At 41.4% G+C, this 13,089-nt stretch overlaps 1 protein-coding gene across 1 annotated transcript; it reads right to left on the bottom strand.

Moving 5' to 3' along the window:
- Positions 1-6,848: 6,848 nt before the first annotated feature.
- Positions 6,849-11,798, bottom strand: calhm3 (calcium homeostasis modulator 3). The gene is made up of 4 exons (XM_070978419.1): positions 11,512-11,798; positions 10,463-10,590; positions 9,531-9,658; positions 6,849-7,298 (listed from the first exon to the last, which is right to left on the bottom strand). Exons 1-4 carry the CDS (start codon positions 11,796-11,798, stop codon positions 6,849-6,851), a joined length of 993 nt encoding a protein of 330 aa, XP_070834520.1.
- Positions 11,799-13,089: the final 1,291 nt, after the last annotated feature.

Below are 13,089 nucleotides of genomic sequence, written 5' to 3'. Positions count from 1 at the left end.
GTCGAGTTCTCTCCAGCACCTGTTTCTTTTTTTGCTTGTGTGCTTTCCCTTAACGGAGTTTTGTGTTTTCTTTATTAGAAGCTGTCGAGTCCTCCAGCAGAGACTTCGTTCTTCATTCCAGTTTTTCTGCCGCCTGATTTGATTATTCTTTTCTGTTGCTACTTTTTTCAATAAACTGTGAAATCTGCATCTCTGCATTTGAGTCCTGCTTTCCAGCTCACGTCACACAAATGTTGGCATTGTGAGTGAACACCCCTTTGTAAGACTGCATTTATGGCTCAGTTTTTAGCTCATGATCCAATAATGGTGCCCTGTAATTATTCATTCTATTAATAACTTCGCTGATATCTCGTTTTTCTATTAAGCCAATCACTTCCCAACAGGAACATCTGAGGTGTGGTTCTGCTGCGGAAACTCTGCTGGATAGCTTCAATCAAAATAAGTCATGATGGAGATGCTTAGGGGCAACAAAAGATCAAGTACAGAAACAAAGTATCTGTGACTTGAATCACATGAGCCCTCCCTCCATCCTCACCGCTGTCGACATACCCCTTCCATTTAGACAAGGGCACATACACTAAATCTTAAAATCACCATTTGGTAACCACCTGTTTTCAAATCAGAGCAATAAGGACTGGTTCCTACATTAATTGACTACAGTTAGCTGGCCAAAATCAGATACCTGGTTGAAAGTGAAATACTGTGAACATCCCTGCATTACATACATGAAAACACTAAAGGGCATAAAAATTCAGCACTTTCAATTTCAACTGTGATTTTCAGAGAAGCTACTGGCAAGTGAGATAATTGGTAGTAGAGGGTGATGATGAAAATGGATGGCAGAGATAGTATAAATACAGTCACATTATCTTGAAAGCAGGATTACTTATTGCGACTTATTGTAAAACAACTTTGCATGTTATTCCCTGTTGCTTGATTTTGGCATTTATTTTGCTGGAACATTAGCCTCAGTCTTTTCACTCAATCATTAACAACACAATAAGCATATGAATATCTCACTACCAATTGTACAGAAGATGAGAAAGTAACTTTGTATCTAATCTCTCTCTCTCTCTCTCTCTCTCTCTCTCTCTCTCTCTCTCTCTCTCTCTCTCTTTTTCTCAGTAGAAAAAATAAATCACCCATAACATTCCTCCAGAATGTTATTCTCTTTCAGAAAGGCATTTGCATTGAAACACTTTCCCAGTATCTCACTGATGAAGGAAGGTTGCATATTAGCCCATAGTTTTTTGAGTGCATTGCTATCTAGGCTGGGTTTCTTTAGTGAGTTTTTTACAACAGCTGTTCTGAAGGCATCTGGAAAGGTGCCTCTTTCAAGAGTTTCATAATATTAAGGACATGACTTGAAAAACTTGCTTTAAAAATGCTGTAGGAACACGATCAACACATGAGGTGGATGAGTTTAGACTCTGACAGTCTTGCAGAGCTCAATGTAATACAGGAGAATTTTCTCATGGTTACATCTGTTTGACAGGGTTTTCTGAGGTCATCCATGTTAACATCAGCAGCAATGCTGCCTCTAATTGAAGTTATTTTGTTATTGAAGAACAATGAAAGGCCTTCACAGTTTGGTGTATTGAGAACGGGTGGGGGCAGTGTTCTGCAGCTGGTCAGTAGTGGAGAATAATACTCTACAGTTGCCAGCATTCTCTGTAATAATCTTGGAAAAGTAATCCTTTCTTGCCAGATGGATTGCTTTGTTACAATCATTTCTTCTTTGTATATATTACAGTGAACTGTTAGCCCAGTTCTTCTGTTTTCTTTCTGCTGTTCAACAGATGCTCTTCCTCTCATTAACACTGTTATTGTTTAAGCATGGGGAGATTCTGTCAGTTGACCTCTCTTTAACCTTTAGTGGAGCAACAGTAATTAAGGCAAATCACATGGAATTATTGAAGTGTTAAACTATGTCATTTAAAGAGCAATCATAGCTATGGCTCAAATGAGCTCATATTTGTGATGGCTGCAACTGCTGCCAGACAGCTTGCATGAATATCATAGTTTTCTTTACATTTAATTATTCATTTATTCATTTAGTTGACCTTTTGGCCTTATGACATCCACATTGCACATGCAGATAGCAGTAGGCTACACTAGTTTCTATTTGCAGCGTGCACATTTAGTTATCTTCTGTACAGTCACAATGAAGTTTGTCTTTTCAGTTACCGGTCTTGAGGCTGCCGGCCTGCATAAGAGATGCCTAAGTGGCCAATTGGACTATACCAAGTGCCTGCAGCATCAGGGGGGATTTAGAAGGTTTAGTTTAGGATTTTCTTTATTTCTTTTAATTATAGTAGGGTTTTTGGTATTTCAGTTTAGGTTAATTATTAGAATATTCCTACTGACCTCTTTGTGAAAATCCACCTGGGACTCCCCCTGCCTGCCTGCTTGGTTCCTCACAATATTACAGAGCTGTGTTTCAGCCTTGCCATTAATGAATCTCTTTTGAGCCAAAAAATTCCCTCTCTTTCTTAGGATTAGGTCGGCGTCAAAAAACACAGAAGTGTGTGTTAGAAATTCAGTTACAGTCATTTCAGTTGTCATTTTCCCTCATGCTTTTCACATTTTTCAGATTCCTTCTGCTCCTGCAGCCCTTATAGACTCCTCCTCAGTAAAATCCAAAAAACAAAAACTGGATGATGCCATTGCTGAACGCTCAACTGAGCCTCCTAAGTTTTAGAAATGGGTGCTGCACTGATGGCTGGGGAAAATTACCACAAGGAATTTGTCCCCAAGTATTGCATGCTGCCCAAAACTGTTCATGAATACAGAACACCAGAGACTCTGTAGCTGCCCCCCAAAGAACTTTGGAGGTGTGCCAGGATTTCCAGCTATAAGAGCAAACCTCCCCTCAGGTCCAGGCAGTAGAGAAGGCAGCCTGACAAGGAGCTGGACACATCACTGCCTCTAAGCCTAAACAAATTATCATAACTAACCCTCTGCAACCATCCAAGAGCTTGATTAAGGCCATATGCTACTCAGGGGCACACAAGTTCATTAAAGTCACAGCAAGGTATTAAATTAGGATAAACCAGAGGCTAACACAAGGGTCAACATCAGGCATGGGCTCATAAGGCAAGGGTTAGGCTGGGGTAGGGTTAAGTGCAGGGGTTAGGATAATAGACCCGCTCAGAACTTCTTAATTCAACAATAAATATTAAATTACAACTTCATTTACCCTTGCTAATTGCTTCTGTCTACTCCTGACAGTTACGGATGCAAACATGAGGCACAAGCCAGCAGAGAGTATGAGAAGCTGATGGGTCTGACGCCTTCTCCTGATTGGAAGGTGGTCTCTGGCTTAATCACAGATCATCTGTCTTTATATCAAGACTCAGTGAATGAGGTAACAAGCCAGACAAAACTAACCTTCTCATTCTGTTCTTTTCACTGTGAATTTTAGTGCCCACACAATACAAAGTTAATCTGCACCTGTATGCTAGAGACAAAGGATTCTGCCTTATCAATGATGGGGATAATGTTACACTGGACAACAGCTGTGCTTACTACTTTCAGGCACACCCAGGCACAGCTTCACATTGTGAGTGCTGAGTACAGCTATTTTGTGCTTTGGAACCATAAGGACATTTTTGTTGACAGAGTTTTACCTGATATGGAATTTGGGGATTTTGGAATTCCCAAAATTGAGAGAGTGTCCTTCAACAAGTGTTGGATCAGCAAGTGAAAAGGTAGCATGTTGGCATGTTATGGGACAAAGGACACTAACTTGCATCAGCTCTGGCATTAGGTTCAGTCATATTTAGCAAATGAAAAACACAAGACTAAGATGAATCTCTTTTGTTGCAATTTATTGAGATGATGAAATAATTTTGAAGATTAAACAAATGTATTAGTGGGTTTCTTCTTTACAAGAATTAAACACTGCAATTCAATGCCAGTCCAGACTTCTCAGACCAAGGGCTAAGTTCAATCAAAGATACTGTGGAATATGACAGATCTTCTCTCTTTTACATCTTCCTGTATTTTTGCCGATTTGGTATTGTAAATGGTCATGTCAGCTGTCCCTCTTCCCTCAGCAGATTACAGCTAATTTTGGTTTTCCTCACAGGAAACTTTACAGGAAGTATCTTTGAATTTAGCCCCTAGGCTATATATGAAAGTAACTGTATTATAGAATGTATTATAACACTACTATTCTGTTAGTATGCCAACATTTTACACACATATATTTTAATTACAGCAGCTAATTATCAAATATTGTTTCATTTTATAACAATTGTCATTTCATTGTCTTTCATACCATGAACTGATATGATCTCAACCACTTGGCTGAGCATGATTTTTGGACAGACATAAGGACATATTAATCCTTGCTAATGATCAGATGTGCTTTTGTCATTTTTTGCATTAGTTTGAACAGTTACCTTGCAATGACAAATCAGTCACTGTTTTTCTGTCAGTTTCTTGCATTTTTCACCCTTATGAACAACAACTTTTGGTACTTGATAAAAGCTCCTTATAGTTTCTAGGTTTGATTTGAGCAACGGTAAACACAAAACACGAGCATTTTGAGAGTGTGTGATAGTGCTTCTTATGCAGAAAATCACTTCCTACCCTTCATCTGTGACATCATATGCAAACAAGCTATTGACCAATTGTCAGTAAACTTTGACTTAAGCACAGAGCAGACAGAGCAGTCACCGCTCTCCTCTGTGATAGAATCAAGTCAATGATACTTCCACTGCAGTGAGTAGGTTCATGCACAAACTGTGAAAGTGAAGCCAAAAGTATCAGGAAGTGGCAAAAAGGCCTTACTTAATGGATTGAAAGCCTTAATCAAGTGAATATTGAAATCACCAATAATTAGAATTTTGTCAGATTGAATAACAATGCCTGAAATGAAACTGTGTTTATGACAAACAAAAACAATTAGCTAAAAGCTGGCTAAGTCCATCCATAGCACTGAGAGAAACTGCAGAGTTGGTGTGGGTTTGTAACTACAAGCAACATCTTACACATACCCATAGTTCTAATTGTCTATTTGCATGTTTCCATCAGTCTGTGTGGGTGAGCTCCATGTCAACAACCTTTATGCAAAACCAGCCAGCACAAACCCTAATATAGTCAAATGACCCTCACAACATGGTATGGCCTGAAGAGCAACTATTTTTCAGTACAAAAAAGAGTCAAATCAAAGCCATCCTGATATAGACAAATTGAACTGTCATTTAGATACTGCATTTCATCTGCATTGAATACAAAAATATATGTGAATGTTGCCTCGTAACACACTCACATACACACCTATCTGTGCATAGCTGGTGCTACATGTTGTCTTTTCTTGTTCCAGTTTGAGCTTGATGTCTTTTAAGCATTCAAAGGATGAAATGTAGTATAATACCTGTCAAACCTCCTGTTTTTCCCCAAGATTCTCCTATTTTATTCCCTTTGTCCCACTGTCCCTTCTTTCCCATAAATCTACCACATTACTCTGTGAAACAAGAAGGTTGCTATAACAATGACAGGAGGTGTAACTGCCTATTTGATGTGTTTGCTATATTCCCCTCCAGGACAGCAGTCTGCAGTATGTAGATCATTAGCTAACATCTATTGATGAGGAGTCATTCATTCAAATGGCACCCACCAACAAAACAAGAACAAGAAGGATGCAGAGAGGGATAGAGTGCCTGTCCTTCAACTGATACGAAAATAAACTAAGTGCTGAATTCTATTAAAATGTCTGACCACCTAACTGTAGTTACTTAATGTAGGAACTAGTTGGCCCAATCTTTGTTGCTCTGATATTTTAAGTTGTTGTCGAGTGGTGATTTTAGGATTCACTGTACGTATCCTGGTCTAAATGGAAGGCGTATGTGGACAGTGGTAAGGGTGGTGGGACAGCCAAGGACAGGTCACTGGGAAACTTCCTGTATTTTTAAATCCCAGTGTTGACAGGTCATTACTACCACTGTCTCGGTTCAAAGATGGTGTCTGGTGTCAGATGTCACTGTCCATGATCTTTCTCAGGCATTCCACTGGTTGGTGCTGGAAGGAATAGCTATGAGGAATGGACTATTCAAATCCCTCCACATCATAAAGCTTGCACATGCTCCTGCAGATAGGCAAACATGCTCAGGATTTGTACAGAGACACGTGTGGCTGTTTCTTTTACACTTCTATATATTGTGAGTGTAAGATTTACATGCTTTTTCTTCTCTGTGTCAAATAAACATGGGACTTCAGATGATGTGTTGTGATTTTGGAAACTGTCAACTCCTGTCAGCACACCTCTGTTCACACGCCAACAGAGAGGTTAACTGCTATTTTTATAGAAGTAGAATTTCAGCCTCTACATCACAATCACCTACCAACTCAAAAGAAGCATCCAGAGGTATCCAAGTGAGATGCATGGCGTTCAGAACATCTGGCAGGAATTTTCAAATGACAGGTCAGCACTTTACCATAAACCATTCAACACCTTTACATCTAAACAGGTCGTCAGCTGAAGTGAGTGGACGGGTGGAGAAATATCAAGATCATTCACATATGACACCAGAGGCCATCTTTGAACAGAGACAGGGGTTACCATCTCCACTGATATACAAGCACCTGTTGTCAAGTGACTGAAAGTTCGCAATTGTGTCCTGTGATGACACCTACATTTGCTGTATGAAGATCATGAGATTTAGTTGAAAGTCCTGCATCATTAGTAAGTGGACCTTTGATCTTTGAGATCAGTCTGGCTTTTGCAAAGCTTACTGCAACACTGAGGTAACCTAAATCTAACATGTTGCTATAGTTTAATGTTTGTGAAACCATTGATCATGACATGATTCATGCCACAGCTACACGCCATTGAGCGCGTCTTAGACATCAGAGTATAAAGTCTTCCCATCACAGTCCTCCCAGGTAACACACATCCTGGGTCTGTGGGCTATCCTGGTGACATCCAGTTCAGGTTTACTGTAGTACCACTTGTTGAGCAGCTGGTCCACCTGCTCCTGCTTTGATATCCCATGAAGTCTCTCCTCCTCTTCATCCTCCCATTTGTCTTTGGAGTTTGTGAGGAAGGACGGGTGGGGAAGATGGAGTACCGCGTCCTCTCTCATGTCTTCAAAGAACTGCACCACACATTTCCGGGCAAAATCACGAGCATGCAGGACACAGGTTTCGTCAAAAAGCTTCTGCTCCACGTCGAGGTAGTTACTCCAATAACGTGTCTGCAGGAAAGTGGCGTGGTCATCAAAACAGGGCTTGATGAGGCGTCCCAGTGCTCCCAGTACAATCAGGAAAAGGAGGATGGACCAGCCAACTGCCTAGACAGGAGGAGGAAAGTTAGTCACACAAAACCACCAAAAGCTAGCTGCCGTTTGGTGCAGTCACTGTGATGAGCCCACAGCCGTATGACAACCATTCTTTTATAGACTCTAGCTTGTCATTTAATTTCAGTTTTGCAGGGTTGATAGGCACTATGTATTCTGTGTTTCTGTGTGTTTCGTCACACTTTTATCTTCTTGAGAAAAACACTGATATTTAACATCTTCCTCAAGGATTAAAGGATAATTCTGGTTTATTTGAATTTATTTCTTTTGCTTGACAGTCGATTCTATCAGTTATGACAACTTTGTACACACCCTTCCCAAAGCGATTCTATGGTGATGGCCATGGTGGAAGGATTGAGATCTTACTATCTGCCACAGAGGTTACCACACAGCATTGTTATGGCAGCACCACAGTGCTCTCACTGATTGCAGTCCCTAAGAGTTAGGGAGGAATTTCGGACAGTCCAAATGGAGCCTTCATCTGGAAGGTTGACTCTATCCTGGAGCTTGATTCTTTGATGTTGGTGTCAAAAAGATGAATGCTGCGTAAACTGGAACATTATGGACAATGAGTCTCATCCTCTGCACAATTTGTACCGGTCGCAAATACAAGCACCTGCAGCAGCAGACTGTTACTACTAACACGATGCACCACAGAACGCCACAAGAAATCCTTTGTTTCTGCAGCAATCAAACTTTACAAATCATCAGCCTCCAAGAGCCCTCTGACTTTTTGGGTTTTAAGCACCTCCTATCGAGACAGACTTGTCACTGTCTCAGATTAGGCTGATGGCCGATGCGTTGTTTGCAAACTTCAGGAGTTTGACAGACGGGTGTCCTGAGGTGCAGTCAGTGGTGTAGAGTGAGAAGAGCAGGGGGGAGAGCACACATCCCTAGGGGGCTCCAGTAATGATGGTCTGGGTGCTGGATGTGATTTCCCTAGCCTCACCTGCTGCTTCCTGTCTGTCAGGATGTTTGTTATCCACTAACAGGTAGAAGCGACAGAGCAGACTGTTTTTCTGAGGAAACTGATCCTTCAGTGTGTGCAACATGCTCCTGCTGATCTTTACCAGTCAGTTATAGTCAGTGCGGTGTTCTTTGCTGTGGTGTGGAGGGGTGGTAGAATCAAGACTGGTGAGGCCAGCAGACTTAACAAACTAGTAAGAAAGGCCAGCTGTGTGTTTGGGCTGGAACTGAACAGTCTGGAGGCAGTGGTGGAGAGGAGGACGCAGGACAAAAACAAAAACTGTCCTGGACAGCCACTCTCACCCTTTCTATGACTGACTGCGGCAGATGAGCAGCTCATTCAGCCATCAGATCATCCCATCCAGATGGAAAAGAGGATGGTTCAGACACTCAGTTGTGCCCACCATCAGATGAAACAAAAAAGGGTTACTGGCCTGGCCAATTATTGGATACAATATTCAGTATTTTTCCATTATCTGAAGGAGCAGTAGCAGCAGGCAGGGCAACAGGGACTGCGGCAGCCAAAGAGGTCTGTGTGTTTACCGTAAACTACAGTTCAGAATCCACTGTATTAGTCCTGCTGCTGGCTGTTTGCTTCACAAATCAACTGCAAGGAAAACAGACACAACAGAGCTACACAGAATATAGCCTCTATGCTTGACAAACGTTTCCCATTACGGCGGCCTCCAGAGGAGGAGTGACTTTCCATGCGAATGCAGCGTCAAGGCTTTTGTCATAAGGAGGTTGGCATGGTTTCATCTAAATTGGGTTGCAAAAACATCTCAGGACCTGCTGCTAGCCTCCTAAAGGGGAGGGGCAGTGGCAAAACCCATGTGACACAGACACAGGAAATGACTCTTAAGTGCAATGTCTCGTTTCTGAACCATCTCTGCTTGTGCTTAAAAGCCCTATTCTCTCCTTCCACTTTCCAACAGATCTACTTTTTCACTTGTTTTGGGACCCGGAAGTGGCGAACTTTTTCACAAGATCCATAACAGAGCTCTCTAACGTAGAAAAGTGAAAACAAGGATTTCAAGAATATCTTGTCAATGGCAAGGAAGCACTTCGCCTTAAATTATGGAAGATCTTGTCATAGTCAGCACAGTGTTAAGTGGTCTGATCAAAACAGGTGTAGCATGTAGGATAAATGAACCCTGACCCTGACAGAACACAACACTGATTAAAGGTCTTTACAGCGAATAAGTACAAAGATGTGTTAGTGTGTTTGTCTGTATATGCATGCTTAGGTTGTAAGCTTACTTGTGAATAGCAGCGAACGTAACGAGAGACTGCTTTGCGGAAAGAGCTGTTACTGAAGATAATGTCCTCCTTGCAGGGTACTTTTGCCATGATTTTGACCACATCCAGACCTGTATTGTTTGGCAAACCTGGGGAAACACACCACTTTTTACAGCAAACAGACTAATAATATGCCATATGTAACAGTGTAGACTCGGTATGGGGAACCTTTTTCCTCTCAAGGGCCATTTAAATTTTTCTAACATCCTTCCGACGCTGTACTCAGTGGTGCCCCCACAAACTTTTCAGAGGAGTGGCACACACAGGCCACTCACGGCTGGTTTTCCAGTTTGGGGTCTGTCAGTCTTGAATACAACTGAGTCTTTGCAAGAGTCAGTTTTGAAGAGCTGCTCAGAGTAGCAGGTTGTTGCTTTGCAGCTCAATGATTTTATGTTGTTTGTCAGACACAGCTGGTTCCACATTAAACAGCAGATATGTTCAGTTCATTGACTTTTCATGCTTTGAAACCTCGCAGGGACTGCTTGAAGGAGTCTGTCAGTAAGCTTTTGTTCTTGCACAGTAGGAAAATGCACAGTATTTCCTCTTTCCAATTGCACCTGACAAAGCAAGGCCTTTTTCATAACTGCGAGCATGTCCCCACAAATGAACCTAAGCTCACTGGCTTGCCTTTCCCCTCAGCAAAAAAAAAAAAAAAGTCATTTGTCCATTAACTGCTACATGTGTTGTGTTTAGGAACCACTTGGAAGAATGTGTTAGTCTAAAATTTTAGGATATTCTCTTCCTCACTGAAAAAAAGTAATTGCTTTTTTGTATTGCCTTGTGAGCCGGATCAAATGGTCTCAAGCAAAGGTCAGAGGCCAGAGGTTCCTCACCCTGGTATAGACTGTAGTAAGAATACCTATTCTAGCCATGTAGAATGTGTTTGCAGATACCTGAGAAGAGTGCAGGGTCTACACTAACACTGAAGGCACAAATAAAGATTTTTCCATCCAGCAAAGTGACCAGGATCCACACCATCGGTGCCAGCAGGGCCCTCTGGATCATGGCTGAGAACAGGTACCTGCAGGAAGATATAAGACCAGTTTTTATACTCACATTTTCAACAGTCTGACCCTCAAATGTTCCCTTTAGCTTGTTAGAGTTTCCTGCTGCAAGAGAAAACATTTAATATAACAGCTCTGCCATAAATTATATCTTAACAAAGACAATAATGTTCAGTTTTGACTGAGACTTTAACTGTATATTTTATTAATAAGGCTGTAGTTTGCAGTGGTGTTGAACTGGCCTGCATAAAACTAGGTCCACCTCAAGCAGCTACAACAGTAAAATGCTGTTTGCACATTGATGGATGAGTTTTAACAATCTAATAAAAATAATGAATATCTAATAATGTCAGGGAGAATCATGCAACAGTCATGGGAGACATTTTACTCCACGACCACTACTTTTACTACCATTACTTATGTGAAGCTGATAATAGTTCTGTGCTTTCACTGCTGATACTTGTTGTATTGGTACTTTAAATAAAATATCTGTGTACTTCTTTCACCACTCTGCATATTATATAAGAAAACAAGCATGGATACTTTTGCAAAACATGTAAGTAGCTCAGTTTTGCTGCAACAGAGACTTGATTTTGTTTTTGTCCATTCCAACTTTGAAGATAGACTACACATGCAAATGTAGTGTGCATGTAGTGTGTATTACTACAGATCACTTTTTTACTCTGATTATGATTGGACCTGACTGAATGAGGGAAATCAATAAGCGCTTTCACCTCCAATCACCATGTATTTTATTGATTATCATATCACATCATTGGCACTAACTTTCAGTTCACTGTGAACTCCAATGTAACTGTCTTTGATCCAAACCAAGATGATGACCTTGAAAGGGACAGTAGTAATCAAAGGAAGTCTTTATTCTCCATGCTTGTATGAGACAGTCTTTGTAAAGTAAAGAAGTAAATCCGCAAACTCACTTAACCACAGCAGGATTTTTGGATCTGTTCCCAATGGGTCTCATCCACTCATCCATCATGACACCTGTATGTCGGTTGACCAGGACCCCCAGGAAGAACAGTATGATGGGTGGGATGATCATGACTCCCAGAGAGTATAGTTTGTTGTATTGAGGAATGCATGGGCAGTTAAAGTCAAAGCTGGTGTAGAGCTTGACGCTGACCAGAGCCAAGATGATACAGATGCCATTGGAGATGGACTCAGAGTTGGACTGAAAGTACTGCAGGACTAACTTCAGACGATCCATATCTTAAATTTAGTATACTGCAGGTGATGTTCAGTGTGGAAGCAGTAACAGCGAGGTGATCCAGCTGCTGCCTGGCTTTGAATTCAGCAACTGATGAAAACAGAAATAGTTCCAGCAAAATGTTTTGTGAAATGTTTTGTTTAAAAAAAGTGAGATTATTTCATGAAAACCCCGGATAGTTCACCTTACCTCACAATATGAACAAATCCTTGCTGTACAGAGGTCTTAAATCCACAGTTTGAGCAGTCTCACAACATAACCTGACCTTAGGTGGGAGTTACGAGCGAGTCCTGCAGTGATCCAGGGAGAGTCTGAGAATGCGTGCAGACACCTGACCAGGTGACAGAGCTGTGTTGCCACACCCTGCCTCACTGTTAAAGCAGCACTCACATCAAAGGTTTACAAAGAGAAAAGGAGCTGCAGCAGTAGTTCCTGGTGTACTGTGTCATGACTGGGCCTGAAACTCAATGGAAACAAATACAGCCTGTATTGTAGATCAGCCACCACTTCTGTGGTTGCACCAAAAAGTTTTTAAATTTCATATTGAGTGATAAACCCATATCTTCATAATTGAGGCTTAATTCTTTTGGTTATGATCCAATGGATCAAGAATTATGAGAAGTCAGACAATCAGATAGATTGTAAACAAGCCAAACTTTGGTTTGGAGGTCTGATTAGAGTTTAGTTAGTTTGCTCACAGCCTGTCTGACTCTTAGTGGGGATGCTGTGTTCCCACATCTCAGCTATTCATTTGATAAGTGCAATGTGATTATTACAGGAAATGAATGCTGCAAAAACAAGTTGGAGCAATTAGCAATCATCCTTTAAGAATACCAGGAGTCTGGTTGAGAAACACTGGGTCTGTAGTCCCCTAAAATATCTCTCTCCTCTCTCTCTTCTTGTGAGTTGGTGACATACAAATAAAATTTCAACTAAATTGAAATCCAATATCTCCCAGGAACTAAGGGGGCATCCAACATCAACACATTCATCAAAGAGGCCAGCAGAGGATGTACTTCCTGCATGAGCACAGGAAGTTCATCCTACCTCAGGAGCTGCTGATCCAGCTCGAGGCTGCTATCATCCAGTCTGATCTTTGTTCATCATCACTGTCCAGTTTAGATCAGCCACCACACAGGACATGAACAAACTGCAAACAACAGACAGTCAGGGCTGCAGAGACAGTCATTGGTGTTAGCCTGCCCTCCAGTGAGGACTTAGGCGTGTTGCGACATCCCTCAGGTTTGCTCCTGTATTGCAGGTCTGCCTGTCTAATCAGGCTGACTGGGAG

Source organism: Chaetodon trifascialis, chromosome 13, assembly GCF_039877785.1.
Source record: "Chaetodon trifascialis isolate fChaTrf1 chromosome 13, fChaTrf1.hap1, whole genome shotgun sequence".
Classification (NCBI taxonomy): Eukaryota; Metazoa; Chordata; class Actinopteri; order Chaetodontiformes; family Chaetodontidae; genus Chaetodon; species Chaetodon trifascialis.
This window is presented reverse-complemented; position numbering and strand designations above follow the sequence as displayed.